The sequence below is a fragment of the Excalfactoria chinensis genome, chromosome 1 (assembly GCF_039878825.1).
Source record: "Excalfactoria chinensis isolate bCotChi1 chromosome 1, bCotChi1.hap2, whole genome shotgun sequence".
Taxonomy (NCBI): Eukaryota; Metazoa; Chordata; class Aves; order Galliformes; family Phasianidae; genus Excalfactoria; species Excalfactoria chinensis.
Window position 1 is genome coordinate 181,787,702 of NC_092825.1, and position 17,471 is coordinate 181,805,172.

General features: G+C 43.6%; 1 protein-coding gene across 4 annotated transcripts in view; it reads right to left on the reverse strand.

Moving 5' to 3' along the window:
• Positions 1–17,471, reverse strand: part of UVRAG (UV radiation resistance associated) — a 66,665-nt gene that overhangs the window by 13,952 nt on the left and 35,242 nt on the right. For all 4 annotated transcript variants that reach the window (XM_072326997.1, XM_072327000.1, XM_072326999.1 and 1 more), the window contains exon 13: positions 12,029–12,107. In XM_072326997.1, the coding sequence (XP_072183098.1) occupies positions 12,029–12,107 (79 nt within the window). The remainder of the gene's footprint in view (positions 1–12,028; positions 12,108–17,471) is intronic.

The window sequence follows — 17,471 nt, forward strand, 5'->3', positions numbered from 1 at the left end:
GAATGCATGGGAGTCGGGCTTGTTTCAAAGCACGTACAAGAAACATTGCTCTGGCTAAAAGCATTGAGAGATTGCAAACAGACGAGATGCACAGCAAGGAAAGTCAGGATGCGAGTTCTGGGAAGCCTCTAGAATAAACAGGATGGGTTTCACTTGGTAAATTACATTCTGTTTGCAGACAAACAAGAGCAGAAAAGCCGACTGTGCGCTGCCTCCATCTCCTAAAACAGAGCTCTGTTTTCAGTTGTTGCTGTTGAATGTCACCGTCTCCACCCATCCCACCCTGAGATACCAAGGAACCAAGAGGAGTTTGTTCCTTCAGCATGCAACAGCCCCAGCCATCCAAACCCAAATGAAGCCCACAGTTTGTCTTCACTTCTATGAATGACTGCTTAGACTCCATGGGGCCGTATGTAAGTCATTAATGATGCTCTAATTGCCATTTCCTGACTTATATTTAGCTCCAATACACAGCTTCATGTCCTTCAGCGTTAAGTGACCGACTCAAGACTCTGAGTTTTTGTTTGTCCTAAGATAATCCTCCAAGGAACACCCATAGAAAAGAACCCGAAGAAACAGGAGATGAAATTTAGATTGAGGCCAATTCCACTTTCTACAGAAGATCAGTCTGTCGTACCAGTGGGTAAATTCTGTGATGCTACGCTATTTATTCCAACGCCATAAAAGAACCAGACACGTTCAAACAAAGGATCTCAGAGCAAAAGGTATTTCTCTCTTAAAATGCTTATTAAGCTGCACAGATTCAGCTGCTCTCTTGTACTTTCCATAACGTAGGTAGCACAAGAACTATTACACTCCCTCAATTAAACTGGCTTAACAAGAAACCACTTAGCTACCTTCCGACTGCTGTGTAATATCAGGTTGTATACCCAAGACCAAAATTAGGGCTCTTCCCACTAAGCAGCTGCTGTTTTCTTATAGGAAACAATGCCGTTCTGAAGCTACGTGCAAAGAAGAACAGACTGTTTCCTATATTAATTCCTGTTAGAGCACTCTGTGATTAGTGGTATACAAGCAGATGTATTTACTTCCAACCAGAAACCACCGAGTATCTGCTCTGGAATACTCTTTTTTTTTGGGAGCTCCAAATGACTCCAATTTTGAGCTCATCTGTTCATCATTTAGCATACTGTTTCCCCAGCCGTATTCATCTTGTTCTAAGACACGTGGGAGCAGCCTTACAGCTCAGACTATGTTAATAAAGTTCAAAACACCAGTCCCTTCAGTACTTGGTATGCAGAACAGCCAGTCTGAACCGAAACCTCCTGCATTTCTGCACTTCCTTTAGTCTCAGACAGTGGGTGAGACAGCAGGTCAGCCCCGCAGTGCTCCCGTAGCACCATCTGCATCCACGCAGCGGGGGGACCCGAGCCTCTACTACTTTGTGCACGTGCTATTTTCAATTACTCTCAGTTAAGTGAGGAAGGGCCTTTCTTTTCCGATAGCACCGAGGATTTTCAAAGGACATCTGCTCTGCAAATGTTGAAGGCAGGCAAACAAAAATAGAAGCAAGATTGTTCTCTCAATCAAGTTCACGGCGTAAACGCTTGGCTTGCACCCAACGCGAGGCTTTCAGAGGCCGTCAAACACCGGGACATATAAATATAAAAAAAGCAAGTTTTAATAAAACGACGTGGTTAATTGTTTTACAAGATCCTGGATGACTTTTCAGAGTACGAAGGAGCGCTGGCTGGGATTCAGATGACTAAGCACAGCAGTAATGAAAACAGAAAGTGTTGTTATAATGCCTGTTGCTATATAAACAACCTCGGGGGATCGGTGAAATAATGCCTGCTGCTATATAAACAGTTGTGTGTGTTTGTACCTTTTGGGGGACATGATAAAATTGGAGATGATTTGCGCTCTTACCGTGTCACTTGCCTTTGTTTCATTAAGCCTAGCTAGTTGTTCCATCTCTGAACTGCTACGCATGTTTACTGCACAACTGGTCTAAAGCTGGTTGGGTTGGAAAGGACCTCAAGGATCACAAAGCTCCAACCACCCCAGCTGTATGCAGGGTCACCAACCTCCACATTGAATACCAGCCCAGGCTGCCCAGGGCCCCATCCAAGCTGGCCTTCAACACCTCCAGGGATGGACGGGGCATCCACAGCCTCTCTAAGCAGCTGTTCCAGCACCTCCCCACTCTCTCTATAAACAACTTGCCCCTGACATCCAACCTCAATTGCACTCCTTAAACTCCAAACCATTTCCCTTTGTCCTGCTGTTATCTGCCCTTTCGAAGAGTTGACTCCCCACTCTGCTTTGAGAAGGAAAAAAGGAGACAGTCATTGGAAGTGACCCTCCTAGAAGCGCTCAGATACAAAGCTATTCTAGTGGAAATGACTTCATATTGATATGCCAACACTTGCCTTCTTCTCCCAGGTGGGTTTCAGAGCCGCTCAGAAGGCCATTCTGAAAAGCAGACGTTTCTTCTGCATTTCTTCTACGAGTACTCACAAGAAAAACAAGTTGCACCAACAGCCTTGAGAATCCACATATACCGTCATTCATGCACAGAGCACAAGCTTTTAAATGCATGAAGCTGTCCTTAAAAACATAGAAAAAGGCCTCCAAGGAAAATCATCTTGAACTCCCGTGGTTATTGATGCAGCAACAACAAACAAGGCGTACAAACAGCAATCAAAGCTCTAACAGGACAACAGCTGTGCTTTATGCTGGCCCTTCAAAGGCTGCTTAGAATCACACTTATTTTTATAGCATGCTTACTCTAAGACAGGCTGACCTCATCCCAGCCACAAGCAGAAGCTGCTATCAAGGAGATATTCACTTCTCCTCTTGCCTTATCTGTAACGGTGGCATCCAATAGTCAAGATCACAGAAGTTGGGTTGGAAAAGATCTCTAAGATCCCAAGTTCAACCCCAGCCCTTCCCACCGTGGCTCTCAGTGCCTCATTCCCAGCTTTCTCTGTTTTACCATAGAATCACATTAACTTGCTGCTTCTTCACATCCACAAACAAGTTCTGCCCGCTACCTGCGCACAGGAGCGGATGGAACACGGATGCTGAGCAAGCTGTAAAATCCCCACCCAACATTTAAGAGAGTTTGGCTGATTTTTTTTTAAAACCAAAGGCTGATAATAGGCAATATTTAACACTGGATTCTGGTTTCACAGCAATAGTGTTTATTGGAGACAGACCACAAGAAAATAAGGAAATAGGAGTACGTGTTTGAGTACACGCAGAACACGCTGTAGAACTAAAACATCTAGATGAGCCAAAAGCTGCGTTTCCTCCTGCATTCCCTTGCTCATATTAGCAAAGCCCTTCCTAACAGTAAACACAATACCTCTCCGGAGAGGTCTCGAGCCTTCATGGTTCAAGTCTGGTGTCCCAGTAAGGATATGGGAAACCACAGTCAAAGGCAGGCTGGGGGAAACAGCTACTTCCATAAGACAACCATTCCCGTAAAATGCGGTGGGCTGTTATAAATGAGGTGGGCTTGTTACAAAAACAACATACATGGGCCCCCCTGCCCATAAAGATGCCTCTCATATACCATGACCATTTTACAGAACCAACATTAAAAGAAAAAAAAAAGGCAATTTAGGAGATAGAGCAGTTAATGGCCTCAGAAAAGCTTCCCCCCTTCCCCATTGAAGAGCTCCAATAACTAAAACCATGTTTACAGTTCGGCTGTAGTCTCGCCGCATTACGGCTTGAAGAGATGAAACTACGCAGCATAACCTCTCCAGGTTCAGGTCAGAACTTCTTTAAACACCTTGGTGTCACAAAACAATGTTTATAGGATTAGGTGATGTGGGCACATGTTTCCTATGACTTCATGCAGGCTGAACGTCTGCCTAAAAATCATTCCATCAGGCGCAGAACAAAAGGTCAGATGGGAAAAAGCCAAAGGAAAGGTAAATAACGCTCCGTCCCTACACCTTAAACACATTGTTTGCTTTACACCTTCTGCTCCCCGGGTGTGATATTGAGAACGGCTTAAGTTTGCTTTTTAACCTACAGACACCAAAAGGCAAATAGCTCTGGGAGAGCACAGGTATGCACAGAGAAATCACCTACCTGATTCAGGCTGCAAAGAAAACAGGGTGACCACAGGACGAGCTGAAAGGCTGTACGGGCTCACCAGGGCTACTGCAGCAGCACAGAGGATGGCTGAGCATCTGCACAAGCTTAAAAGCTGAGCTCAAGGTCATTAAAATCAGTATCTATTAAGCAACAACCTTCCTAAGAAGAACTAGGAGCTTGTATTTATATTAGACTGAAACAGGGTTTGCTTTGTTGGAGCATGTAAACAGGAGGGGGAATGGATGTTTATGAGGATGGGCAGTGATAGAACAAGAGGGAATGGATTTAAACTGAGACAGGGGAGGTTTAGGTTGGGTCTTAGGAGGAAGTTTTTCCCCCAGAGGGTGATGATGCACTGAACAGGTTGCCCAAGGAGGCTGTGGATGCCCCATCCCTGCAGGCATTCAAGGCCAGGCTGGATGTGGCTCTGGGCAGCCTGAGCTGCTGGTTGGTGACCCTGCAACCCTCCAGGGGGCTGGAGCTGGATGAGCACTGTGGGCCTTTGCAACCCAGGGCATTCTGTCATTCTATTATCTCTTTTGTTTTTCTATTTACATAATATTAACTCGAGAGATATTTGCATGAATTACGTGCCAGGTCAGCAGAGAAAGGTGCAATATTCCATTTGATATTTCCAACCTGAGCCATTCTGTGGTTTTATGATATGATTAGCTTTAATAATAAAAATCATAGTCAGGTTTCAGGGTAGGGTAACTTAGTGCCTCTGTGCCTTAGAACAGGTCGTTTTTTCCTCGTGAAGCAATGGCAACAGGGCAGAAAGTGAGAGGGCTCACAGATAAAGTCCGTGAGTTCCATAGGTGTCAATGCTTTGCATCTGAAAAGTCAAGCTTGTCTCTATAGAGCACGCACCCTACTCACTAGGAAACACAGCAGACTCTTTCCTACACTAATACACTCTGCTATGGCTTGATACCTCCCACTTTCCCATCTCTTCCAGTCGCAGAAAGCAATCCCTATATAAACTACAAAGCAGTTTAAGTTGGCAACAGCCTTCGTGTGTGCCAGCTTAACTACACGAGGAATCCATTCTCCTTTTGATTACTAAATCTCAGTTCTATTTTAAACATAATATTGTTTTTAACTTACTTAGCGGGCTCAACATACAGAGACGATGATGACAGCCGTGCAGCACACCAATGATCCAACACACAGAGCATGCCTGCCAGTGAGGGGCTGGTCCCCATAATGTGCCTGTTGGCTCAGCAGGTGGTACCAGCCCCACCATTCCACCCAACCTCACCACCCTGTGCAAGCAGAGCAAGAAATAGAGCTGCCAGCACTGCAGGTGCTGTGATCAGGGCAAGTTGGCGAGCCAAGGGCTGCTCGTCCTTCATTGATCAATGCAGACTGCCTCCAGGCAAGGACAGGCAGGCTGCCATCCGAATGAAAGGATGACTGCCATTACAACTAAGCCAGTCTCATTTCAACCTATTTTACCTTGGCATGGGCGATAGGAAAGGGGGAAAAAAAAGAGAAAGCTTTCCAACCAGCTTGCAAAAAAAACCCATCTGTAAATTCCCCAATTCTAAATGATCTGGCTGGGTATCAGCCCGTTGCTGCCCTAGGAGACTTTCAGGAATGAAACCCCTCCTAAATGCTTTAGGCCCCGTGCAGCTGGAGAGGGTACTCGTGGTTTTTCAGGTGCAGTCCCTTCCTCTTAGCATTCAAATGAATGCCTGGCACTTGACAAAGCTGAGGGCTCTGCACTGGATTGAACCTGTGCTCTTTCAGGAACACTTTTCCCTGTGCAGTGCAATTGGCCACAGATTCAGACAGTGGATTCTTTCTGAACTGTACGTTTTATGATCTGAGTTTAGGGGCCTCATAAATGATGCAGTATGCAAGTCGCAGTATTCTGCACCCTAAGGGCCATAACCACCGCAGCTAGGCCGATACCCACAGAACTCTTTAAGACCCTTCTGCTCGGAGCATTTATTGCCAAAACAAATTTCTGCTCCTAACGTTTCTGCTGTTCAACTTCCCATGGAAAAAGTTTAATCGTTTCTATTCTAAAGCTGATCCTCTCCCACATTAGATAGGCTAATGGAGCCAGCAGCGAGGCATCTTTTTTTGCCTCATTTCGTCTTTAAGAGCTGATTTTTCAGTGCAGTTTCTCACGTATGGCACTAGCAGGTAGGCATTCAGCTTTCATTTCATGCAGCCATTAGAAAGATGCCACTTTGATTGCCACTAAAACACATCAAGGCGCACTTTGCTTTCCTTCCACGCTTCTGGGGATGTTATTTACCCTGTGCATTAGACAAGCTACACAAACAACACTCCCAGGAGAGCAGGAATAGCTGTGCAAACTTCTCTACTGAGTCACACAATACCTGTAAACGTTGCCTGCCACCAAGTGGACACGGTGGCTCTGGACACACAGAAGGAAGATTTAAGACAGAGTTCCTTGCTTGGATCTCCAGTGCCGTGATGCGAAAATAAACAAATTTCCTTGGGAGAACTGACAAAAGATTGGCCCCGTGATTTTTTTTTCCTTCTCAAATAAGTTCAGATGTTGCTAATGACTGTCAGATGAAAACAGAACTATTTGTTGGCCGGGGTTTGTCAAATCATGCCAATGTGAATAGACACATCAGACTAACATCACTCAGTTGTCAGCAGACAAACATCAAGGCTGGATCAGAAGGGAAGCCTGGCCTCGTGGGGTTGTGCTGACCACATACCCAACACGATCAGGAAATAAAAGCCTTAACTCATGCAGTGCAACGAAATCAAGAAGATGTCACAAAACCTGTGGATGTGGTACCTGGGAAGGGACATTCTGGCTGCAGACCTCTGACAAACAGCAGTGATGAACCAGGATAAGATGGGACTCATTCACTTCTCTGCTCAGCCCTAAGGAAGCAAAGAGTTGTAGCACAGCCCGATTTCACCTGGTTTGCTTTGCAAGTCTGCTTTCAACAGCTAGCAGCTGAGGCAAGGACGAAATGTCATCATTTCAAAGGGCATGGCCACTAAAGGAAGATAAAGATGGCAACCAAGATTAAAGCAGCAGCAAGACTCAAACAGGAGCCTTCAGTTCTATAGGGAAGTTGGACTCAGGAGTTGATTTGTCTCTTGATCTTCCAGAGTTCTTATCTGGAGTCTCTCTCCTCTAGTAACAGAATGAAGTAAAAAATAATCGGACACTTGGAGTTGCAAGAAAATTCACTGACCTGCTGACAATTCATTGGCCTGTCAACAAGAAGATAGCTGCAGTAAATCCCCTTCCAACCAGGACCAGAAGAATCTAGCTCTATCACTCTCAAGTATTTATTTCCTCTCCAAGCGATCTTGCAACTGGATGAGGAATAACATGTCTGGCATTTATCACGCAAGAGAGAAGCTCTGGAACACCCAGAGGAATTGGTAGTTTCATGAACAAAAATGGTAGACTCACACTCACTTCAATGGCCCTACACTGTATACGTACAAGTTAGAAGTAACAAACAGAGAGAAGAAGCCACGTAATGCCTTGTACACAATTAAGGATGAGCTTTTCTCCAGCAGCGACCTCATGTGTGCTCATTAAGGGCTCACCTCAAGCGGGATGGGTTGTCTCTAAAATCATGGCAGGATCATCTCTTTGTATGTAACAAAGAATCTCCATCAAAGTCAGCTTGAGCAACCAAGAATGAAAGGAAACGGAAAAGCTGCCAGCAAGCAGCAAATAAAGCTTCTCCCTTCCTACAGGCCTGAGATTTCAAAGCCAGACATTGCACTCAGAGCCTACAGACTATGATTAAAAGGTAAGTAGAAATAACAGAGGAAAATCCTGGAGCTATTGCTCTCAGCTCAGCTAATCACAGCCACGATGAGTTGTGAGGCACACACACCACGCTCAAAGATGAGAACACTCTCTGGGAGATGCCACCTTGCCCATGCTGCATGGTGCTGTGCTTAGCACACACACAAACCCCAACTCTGAGCTGCTAACATTTATCCACTCAACAGGGCCATTTTCATGGCATGAACTCTACTGTGAAAGACCAATGCAAGAGCTGATATCATTCCCATATTGAAGCTTCACATTCCAAACTCTACTGTGAAAGACCAATGCAAGAGCTGATACCATTCCCATATTGAAGCTTCGCATTCCTCTGATACTCCACAGACATCCAAAACATAGCTGGCCACACAAGCTCTGTTGCTGCTACCTCCTGGTATCCAATGCTTCTCAAACTCATTTTATGAACCCATGAAATTCACTGCCATCTTGAGCAACTGTATCCTGTTTCACATCAGAGTTCAGGAACGGCAGCGATTTCTTTTTGTTGACATTAATAGATATAACTCATTAATTTTCCTTTAAAAAAGAAACGCTCAGGACATGTTCATTGCCAGTCAAAGAGCTGAAATCACAACTGGAAATTTCTGGGCTTACCTCATGTTATCCCAACATAAGAAGTTACTCTGAACATCGTGAAGGCTTCAGCATTACAATAGAAAAATAAGAGGGACTGAAGCAATTTGTGCTCACGTACAGATGGAAGTTATTATGAACTCTCAGAATTAACACACATTGTTTTGACTTTGGAATGTAACAGCAAAGCAAGTTTCTCCAAATAAATGCTCTACTGAGCTAAGGCTGAGCTGCTTCTAATTCCAGCTGAATTCTCCTGAGTGCAAGATGTGGTTTTCATTGTTATTATCCCGCTGTTTCACAAAGCAGTACCACTTCATCTCTAGAAGAGAGTTTGGATTTCCAAGTAATTTTGGTTAATATCAGCCCAGCCTCCCTTCTTTCCCCAACTCCCATTTCTCCTTGCCCTGAGAACTGCAGATAATTGTGAAAGGGGAGGAAAAAGAAGGAAATCACAACAGAACTATACACAAGGAAACTTGTATGAAACCGGGGCAGTTGATACAAATCCTTGCAAGAAGCCATTTGAGTCAAGGCGAGTTTTTCTGAGCTTTTTGTTTCTCACTCACATGAAAGAATCAGGATGGAGATCTGAGCTCTTCCTTCCCTTTGCACTCCAGCAGGGTCAACATCCCTCCCAGCCACACAGCAGTCGGGGAGTAAAGCGATGGATCTGCATTAGCTCACGACAGAACAGTCACCGAACTCGTTCCCTGAAGCAAGTTCAACCCCTTTGCGCCTTAAGAGGATTCTCTCCCAAGCTGTGATGGCCTAGGGATCACTTCTCACTATCCATCCAATCTTTTTGGCGTCTATTCTCTTCAAGCAGCTCCATGAACTAAGTGTATCTGAAAGCTTTTCCCACAGCATCCTTAAGATAGTCAAAAGAACAACTTAAATTCCGGTAAGATATTCTAAGAGTTACATACATCCACTTTGGATATTCCTTTGGAGGCTGAGAAAGGATTCCAACAATCTCAGGCATCACATCAAGCCAGCCCTGAATCCAGAACTCCCTGTGATGTATTTCCATATATTATCTACCTGCTCTGCTAGATTTCTCACACTGCTTTCACAGCGGTATTTCCTCTTGGCAGAGCCATAAAAAGCTGCAATAGTTGACAACATCAAAGAAGAGGTGACTAAAATGATTATATATAAGACTTCAGTAACACTTCCATGATTAAATTAGTCATAGAAGCCCCCACACACACACCAAGATTACTGATTTACTTACATTTTTATAGCCAGCAACATGCAATCTCAACCAGGAACGTGTGAACCACTGGTGTAGTACAAAACCACTTCAAACACTTTGGCCACTGACTACTCTACTTTGCACCAGTGACCTCATGCAAGTTGGGAAACGGTTTTCAATACAAATACATGCTTCAAGTCTTCATCTACTTTTATGGGTTTAAAAACATGCCTGTGATTTTGGAAGTCGGCTACAAGGATTTGGAAGGGAACGGGAAGGAGTGACCATGAGTTTGATAGTTCACGGTCCTTTGGAAATAGGACAAGAACAAAATCAGAATGAGTGATTTCAGTAGGCCCAACTTTGACAAGTCAAACAGAACAAAACAGGAAAAATAGTGAGCTGCTGACAGTTCCCATTGAAATAAGGAAAAAAAAAGATACTACAGGCACAAGTGCCAACTAAGCCAGACTGCAGGAAATGGAAAGACTACCAACTTGGGCTCAACAAAGAGTTCATAATTTCACCTATGAAAAGCAGCACAGAGTCCTTGCACCACGCAACCCAATGGGAAACTTCAGAACCATGCAGGAAAATACACGAGGTTGAAAAATGAAAGCAAGCAGCACTGCCATTCACAAGCCACGGAATGAAGTAATGAATGTATGAAGAACAGATTAAGGAAAACATTGATTTGATGCTAATGGAGAGAGAAAGCTATCAAATCATTTGAAGGAAAGGGAGTATTTAATCCATTTTTTCACTCTTGTCTTCCCTACCAAAGTGCGAACAGATGGTTGCTATTATTGATGCCAGCAACAAAGAGTCACAGTCTAAGTTTTATTAACAGCTTGGTTAAGTGAATTTCCAAGATTAGCAGGACTTGATTAACTTCACCTTAAGCTATTTTAGCCTTTAAGTAATTTCAGAGCCATTGGAGGTTATCTTCCAAAATACACCAAGTACGGGCAAGATACCAGAAGTCTGGAAAATGGTAAATGCAATCCAAGCCTAAGAAACCCTCCGAACAATAAGATCCAGAAGTGTTACTCTAATTCAAAGGTAAGAAGGGTTGGAAGAGAGAAACGTGAGGAGAAACCCAAACTAAACAAATAGAAATTAAGTATTAAAAAAAAAGATTTTTCAGGAATAAAGGTGTCGAGTCGGTCCTATTTCAAGTTCACGTCAGAAACAGAGATGTTGTGTTTCTGCTTGAATTTAAATACATTTTTTTTTTGGTCACTTCATGGTACACAAGTGGCTGGAAAAATGGAACACTGGCAAAAACAGCCCACAGAATGAATCCAGAGCAACAACTCTTTGAGGGTAATTAACAGCTCACTGCCAAAAGTGGAAGTAGCAATTATGAAGCAGGGCTACACGTGGATCTATGCGTTATCCCAGCCCTGCTCAGTATCTCCATTCAAAGACCTAATGCTCTGACCCAAAGAGACGTGACCCAAAGACAACGCTTAGACGAGAAGTTGTCTCTCAATGCATAACAAGCTTGCAAAGGCAATTAACAAACAGATTATTAGAATAAGAGGTTATGTGGTTAACAAGAACCAAGACAGTTGGATGAGATATCAGGGAAGCTTTGAACAGCCAGGACAGAAAAGAATAGGAACAGATTACTTCAATCCCAGGCTTTCCTTCAGATGTAAATGTGCTATAAACAACTAACAGAGATGGCCTAAGTGCACAGTTCCTGCTCTAGGATCCTGCAACAGCCTGAATGGCCCTACAGGCCCCTCTGGGACCAGCTTTTGCTTTCTGAACCTTTTCTGAATTCCATACCAAGTGTGTGGTATCAATACCATCTCAAATAGAAGTTCATCAACTTGTCCAAGTCCAATGCAATTTATCGTGTGTTTACCAACACAAGAGATGGTTTAAAAAACAGAAAACATAAGAGCAGGGAAGTAAGGACTGTTATAGGACTTGCCAACTCATGTGTTGGCAAGGCTTAGGATTTTCCAGACTGTTGTGTTTTCTTATCAATTAAGTGCTGAGGTAGAATTCCAGTTAAAATAATACAATTAAAGGGCACGACGATGAGAAAGAAATTAACTGAGTCTGATGAAAATAACAGAAAATACTTTCCGTTTTCAAAACAGCACATGTACACACGCAGTGTTTACCATCTGAAAAGGAAAAACATGCTTATTGGCTGGCAAACCCTCCTCTAAGCAGCAGAGAAGGTCTTGAACACAAAGCAGTAAGGCAGGTGAGGTCAAGGATTTGAAGAGCACCTCCAGTAGTTCACAGCTGTTCTCTATGGAGAAGAGCCTCACAAGACAGCAGAGTTCTGCCATAGCGACACTAAGCAGATGGTGGATATTCAGCAAAGAAAAAAATCTCAGCGTACCAACCTGTGCTATATTTTTGTTGAGAAGATACACTCCATATTCAAACTGAAGCTTCTCTCCTCCTTTTGGGTATAAAGGAAATCTGATGGGAGAGAAAACAGAAAAAGCATTTAAGGTGACATTATTCAGATTAAAAAGCCACAGAGCCTGAGATTAGAAAGGAGAAGATCATGAGCTTCTGCAGCTCAGGATCCCCCTCCATACATCATCAGGAACTCCCTGCACCTGCGGTCCTCTATAAAACTGATGTCAAGATTAAGAAAACGCAATTCATTAACTTAAATACTTTATGTTTTCAGGAGATGCTTTTTGACCCTGCCAGCACCACGAAGCATGTTTTGAGAAGCATGCATTATAATATCAGACTCCACTTTCCCCATTCGTATTCAGCTCGTTTCCAAACCAAATGAATCCTTCAAGAGAAGAGTTCTCCTTTGATGACGTTTTTATTTGGTGACTGAAGGAGCACAGATCTTTTTACACACATTTGCAAGCCCGTTTATCAACACGCCAGAAGAACAATACAAAGGGTTCCTCATCTTTGCGTGCCCTCCATCCCACCTACACTCTCATCTAAAGCCCTATTTGTGTGCCCTCCATCCCACCTACACCCTCATGTAAAGCCCTATCATGCCCTTGGACAGCTATGCCCGGTGGCCCTCTACACGTCCCAGGAATCCTGGCTGAAGTGAAGAAGTTTACTATTGCCACTAATTGTAACCTACCTTTCTGAGGATTGCCTTCTGACTCTTCCTTACCACACCAGAGGCTGAGGTCACTGTGGTCAGGTCAGTAATCTTAGTACCACCTCCAGCTTACATTGATGGGAACTCCAGCACGAAACAAACCCTTGCCTGTCTAACAAACCCTACCTTCTGTAGCTCTTAATCAAGTTGCCGAGTGTTATTATCTGCACAAAGCCCACATTACATCAGAAAGCAAAGACTCTCTTAAAATTAAGATAACAAACATAGGAGATCGGTATCTACTAGAAACAACACGCACTCTGGAGGGGTGATTACACAAAGTGTATTTTATCATCAATCAGATAGAAAATCTTGACTGCAGCCCCACAGTAGAGTACATTTGCAACATTTAAGGAGCATTACATAGCACCATTAAAGCTAAAGGTTAATGGGTCACGACCACAGCAGATCAAATATTAAGATGTCAGTTCGGAGTTTTATGCTACCTTCAAGCTCAGTAGGTCACTTTGAGTTGAGGAATATAAAAAGGCACCACGAATAGCACGCACGCAGCTCACCTTGTTTAACAGAGCTATAAATCCACCTCGCTCCCCATGCAAGGAAACAAAACCTTTAGAAATGAGCACACGCTACAAAAATCCCACCCCGCGTTATCCTGAGTGTGAAACACAAATCAAAAGGAATTTGTTTCAGTACCCACAATTACACTTATCCGATCGTGGCAGGATTTAGATTTAAAGGATACCTTTATAATTAAGGGTATAAAACTCGGTCAAGCTTGACAATAAAAGCACCATTAGGAACACAAGCTGTGTCTCGCTATATAACAGTATTTCATTAAGTCACTAGTAATAGGAACCATGTATTCTGTTGTTAGGCACAGAGCTCTTTGATACACGTCAGATAGGAAAAGAGGATAGAAATGTTTTACAGCCCTTGCTACCATCTCCCACGCAGCTGAAACGGTGCAGATTAAGCTTTTCTCTTTATCAGGCTGGTCTTGGTGTGGCTTTCTTTTCTATTTTTCCCAGTTAATAATCACATTTCTGTCCTGTAACTTCCACTAATTAACCCTGAAAGACTCTAAACTCCACACATCCTCATGTCAGCACCCATAACGTCACAAGTCACATGAAAGCCTTGAAAAAACCATCAGTGAATGCCTTTGCATACGCACATTTATGACACATAGAAAAACATTACCAACTTTGATGTTCCTTTCTTTGAGCGTTATCTCACTTGCCCATTAGGGCTGGTCACAAGCAATAAACTTAAGGGACAGGAGCCACAACATTTTATATAGCATTCCACCAAGCATAATCGAATGCAACTTTAACTGCTGGCTTCTCTACATGAAATTGTTTCTGCCTCCTCCAAAATAACACAGCTGTAAACTCAATCTCTTACTTTGGCACACCGCGTGTTGGCCTGCTGGGTAAGGTTTTAGTTATTCTTGCTCAGAAATTAGACTCGAAAATTACTCTTTTGGTCATTTTATAATCACAAAGCACTCAATAAACTGTAAAATGGCATATGCCTGCCCACTGCACTCCAACACCTCCCTTCCTTGATTCCATTCTTGATGGTATGTTTAAAGGGGGGGGAGGGTGAGAAGAGGAAGTCGCTAAGCTCCTTTAAAGCAGAACACAGATACTTGGTCTAAGATGAGACATTCAAAGGAATAAGGGTGATCTATTTATTGGAAGGAAGAAAAAGCAAGCCACAATGTCTGCTGTGTAATCACTAGATGAGACCATTAGAGAGAAGTTACTAAGTAGTAGCACAGCTTGTCAACTCTAGAAACACCTTTAAAGAGACAAAACCATCCTTTGGCAGAGAAGCTGCACTCTTTCTGCTTCTGTCGCAGGGTCCTCTCCAAGCACCTCTTGAAAGGTGATTTAAGAGGTCCCCAAAGATCAGAAGGAAGCAGTTATCACCCTACAAGGACAATGCAGGAAGCTATGGGTGGGAAGCAATTAACTGGAAAGCAGCTTGGCCCTGGTGGATGCTTGGTTGAACAGAAGCCACCAACATGCCCTTGAGGCAAAGAGGACCAACAGCACCTTAGGTTGAGTTAGGGTAAGCATCACCAGGGATGTGAACTCTCCCCTCTATCCAACTGCTGCTGAGATCACATCTGGAACACAGGGTCCAGTCCCGGCTCCCAGCAACAGCTGGACATGGAAGTACTCCAGCAAGTCCAAGATGATGAGGGTTTCTATCACCTTATTTGAATGCTTCCATTCAAGTCTTGATCGCTACGGGTGAGAAACAAAGAGCCCACAGTAACTTGCATCAATTAAACAACTTCCTAGAACGATGGCCAACAAAGCTCCTACTCTGTTGCAGTTAGATCACTCTTCAAGCATGTGAACTCCTGTAAAAATAGGTTATCGTTCATCTCATGACTATGGAGTATTACCCTTCATCATAAAACACAGCTCTAACACAACGTGCACTTACTGTAGATGTTCCGTTCCCGTATACGAAGCTCACACTGCTCAGCTGCCATACAGCAGCCATAATTTCAACAGTAAATTCATAAAGAAGAGAGAGTTTGAGAACATTAACTTGGTGCAAGAAAAAGAAGCACAGCTTCAGTATCTTATAACATGCAGCTTACAGCCCAATCTGGAGTTGTCTCTACCTCATGTTTCCACTGCACTCAAGGCTATTCTTGCTCCGTGTCAGAGACTTGACATGCCAGCAATGATACCAGCAGGGATAAACTAATAGTGATAAAGGGACAGGTAGGCAGGCATCTGGAAGGGCAGCTTTGGGACCAATGACAATTGGGCCAAAGATGTTAAAAGTCAAGAAAGGGTCTCGCTCTGAATCCAGGTGGAAAATAAAACATGGGAGTGATCCAAACAGCACACGATTTTAACCAGGTGGTCAGGATGCGCCTTCGAGATAAAACAATACAAGGATTCTCAATCTTAAAAGCTTATGTTTGTTTTGGAAGCATCACGTTTCGCTCACGTAAGCCCTAAGGAGCGACAAAAGCAAAACTCTTATGAATTCCTACAGTTCAAAGTTGCATCTTGGAAGACTTTTTGGAATACAAGTCAGATGGGCAGAGCAACCCAGCTGCACCACGCTGCCAAAATGGAGGCATATCCACAATAGACTGGACAACATGTACATGTATTGCACTGTCAGACACACAGCTCACCTCCCCTTACATGGAACGATGCTTTGAACAATACTTCTGTTCTTGTACTCGTGGTACCTCAATGAGAGAACAGTTTCTTCCATAGTAAACTAGAAAAATACCATGGTTAGTGACTCAAACCACGCTCAAGGCTTATACTAACGCTGCTCCTAAGCTTTCCCAGATTGTCAAGAAGAGCTTTAGGGTCTCCTTTAATTGGGAACCAGTAAAAATGAGTTCACAGCAGTTACAAGACATTGTTTATCATCTCTGAGTAATTTCATTTCTGTAGAGCTTGCAACAGTTGGCAACCAACGTGGTTTCACTTTGGCTGTGCTCCATCTATTCTGGTTGAGGGGGGGCGTTCCCAAGAATAAGCATCTTCTCTACCTGGAATTCCCAAAGCAGATGTGAGCTGCTGAATAAAGAACACTTCCAAGAAAGACTGGCATGGAAGCCATAAGGGAACAGGCTACTAAGAACTAGCGAGGGAACTCCCCACCTCCATCAAAGGCACCTCATATTCAAATCAGATCTTATTCTCAGCACTGAAAATCTTCTGTTGAGCACTGGATGCTACCCGTCACTGAGCAGTTCTAAGGGCAAAGGAATGCTGAGTTTCTAAAGTACTTGAGGTAACTCAGTTTCAAGTCTGTTTGCACAGAGAGGTTTTGCTTACAGGCAGTGAGCAAGCAAACTCGAAATCAAGAGTAGGTCAAGGCTCAGCCCTGTCCATCTACATTGGATAAGAGGGAATGGCCTCAAGTTGTGTCAAGGGAGTTGGATGCTGGGGATATTTTCTTCTTGGAAAGAGTGGTTGAGCACTGGCACAGCAGCCCAGAGAGGTGGTGGGGTCACCACCTCCAGAGGTGTCACAGAACTATGGAGATGTGGCACTGAGGGACGTGGCCAGTGGGCATGGTGGGATGGGTTGGGATTGACGATCTTAGAGGTCTTTTCTCAGCTTAATGGTTCTACCACCAAATATACCCCACTTGTAAGAAACTTGAGTGACAAGCCAAAGCTTGCACTCAAGTATCGGTATACAGACCAGCACAAGACTAAAACCAAGAATCTTTAATTTCCTTGTCAACTGCCCACGCAAATGGGTGAAACAAAAACCACAACTAAAAGGAGTGGGTAAGTGTGTGTCAACAGCTGGTACTACTTCACAGGGCAGACTCCATCACAAGGTTTCTAGAGCACTAAGCCTCAAGTTTCTAGAGTACTAAGCCTCATTAAAGCCTTTCAAAAGAGCTGTGAAAGGGAAGAACTGAAGCCAAGGTTACACGTTTTGCTCACAGTAACTCTGATGGGGAATCTGTAACCCCAAGTCAGTCTTTTAAATGAAAATGGATTGAAAGTCTACTCATTCCAAGTTAAAAACTGCAAAACCAACACCTCAGCACCAATGGTAGACAACTCTGCATTCTTCCAAGACCTCGCAACACTTCACAAGCTATAAAAGAATCAGTCAGCTTGAACATCTGCATGAAGAAATACCATTATGATGGGTATTAACCTATAGATACACACCTACACCATTAACAAGACTCTTTGGACACCACTGGTTTGGAGTCAGTCT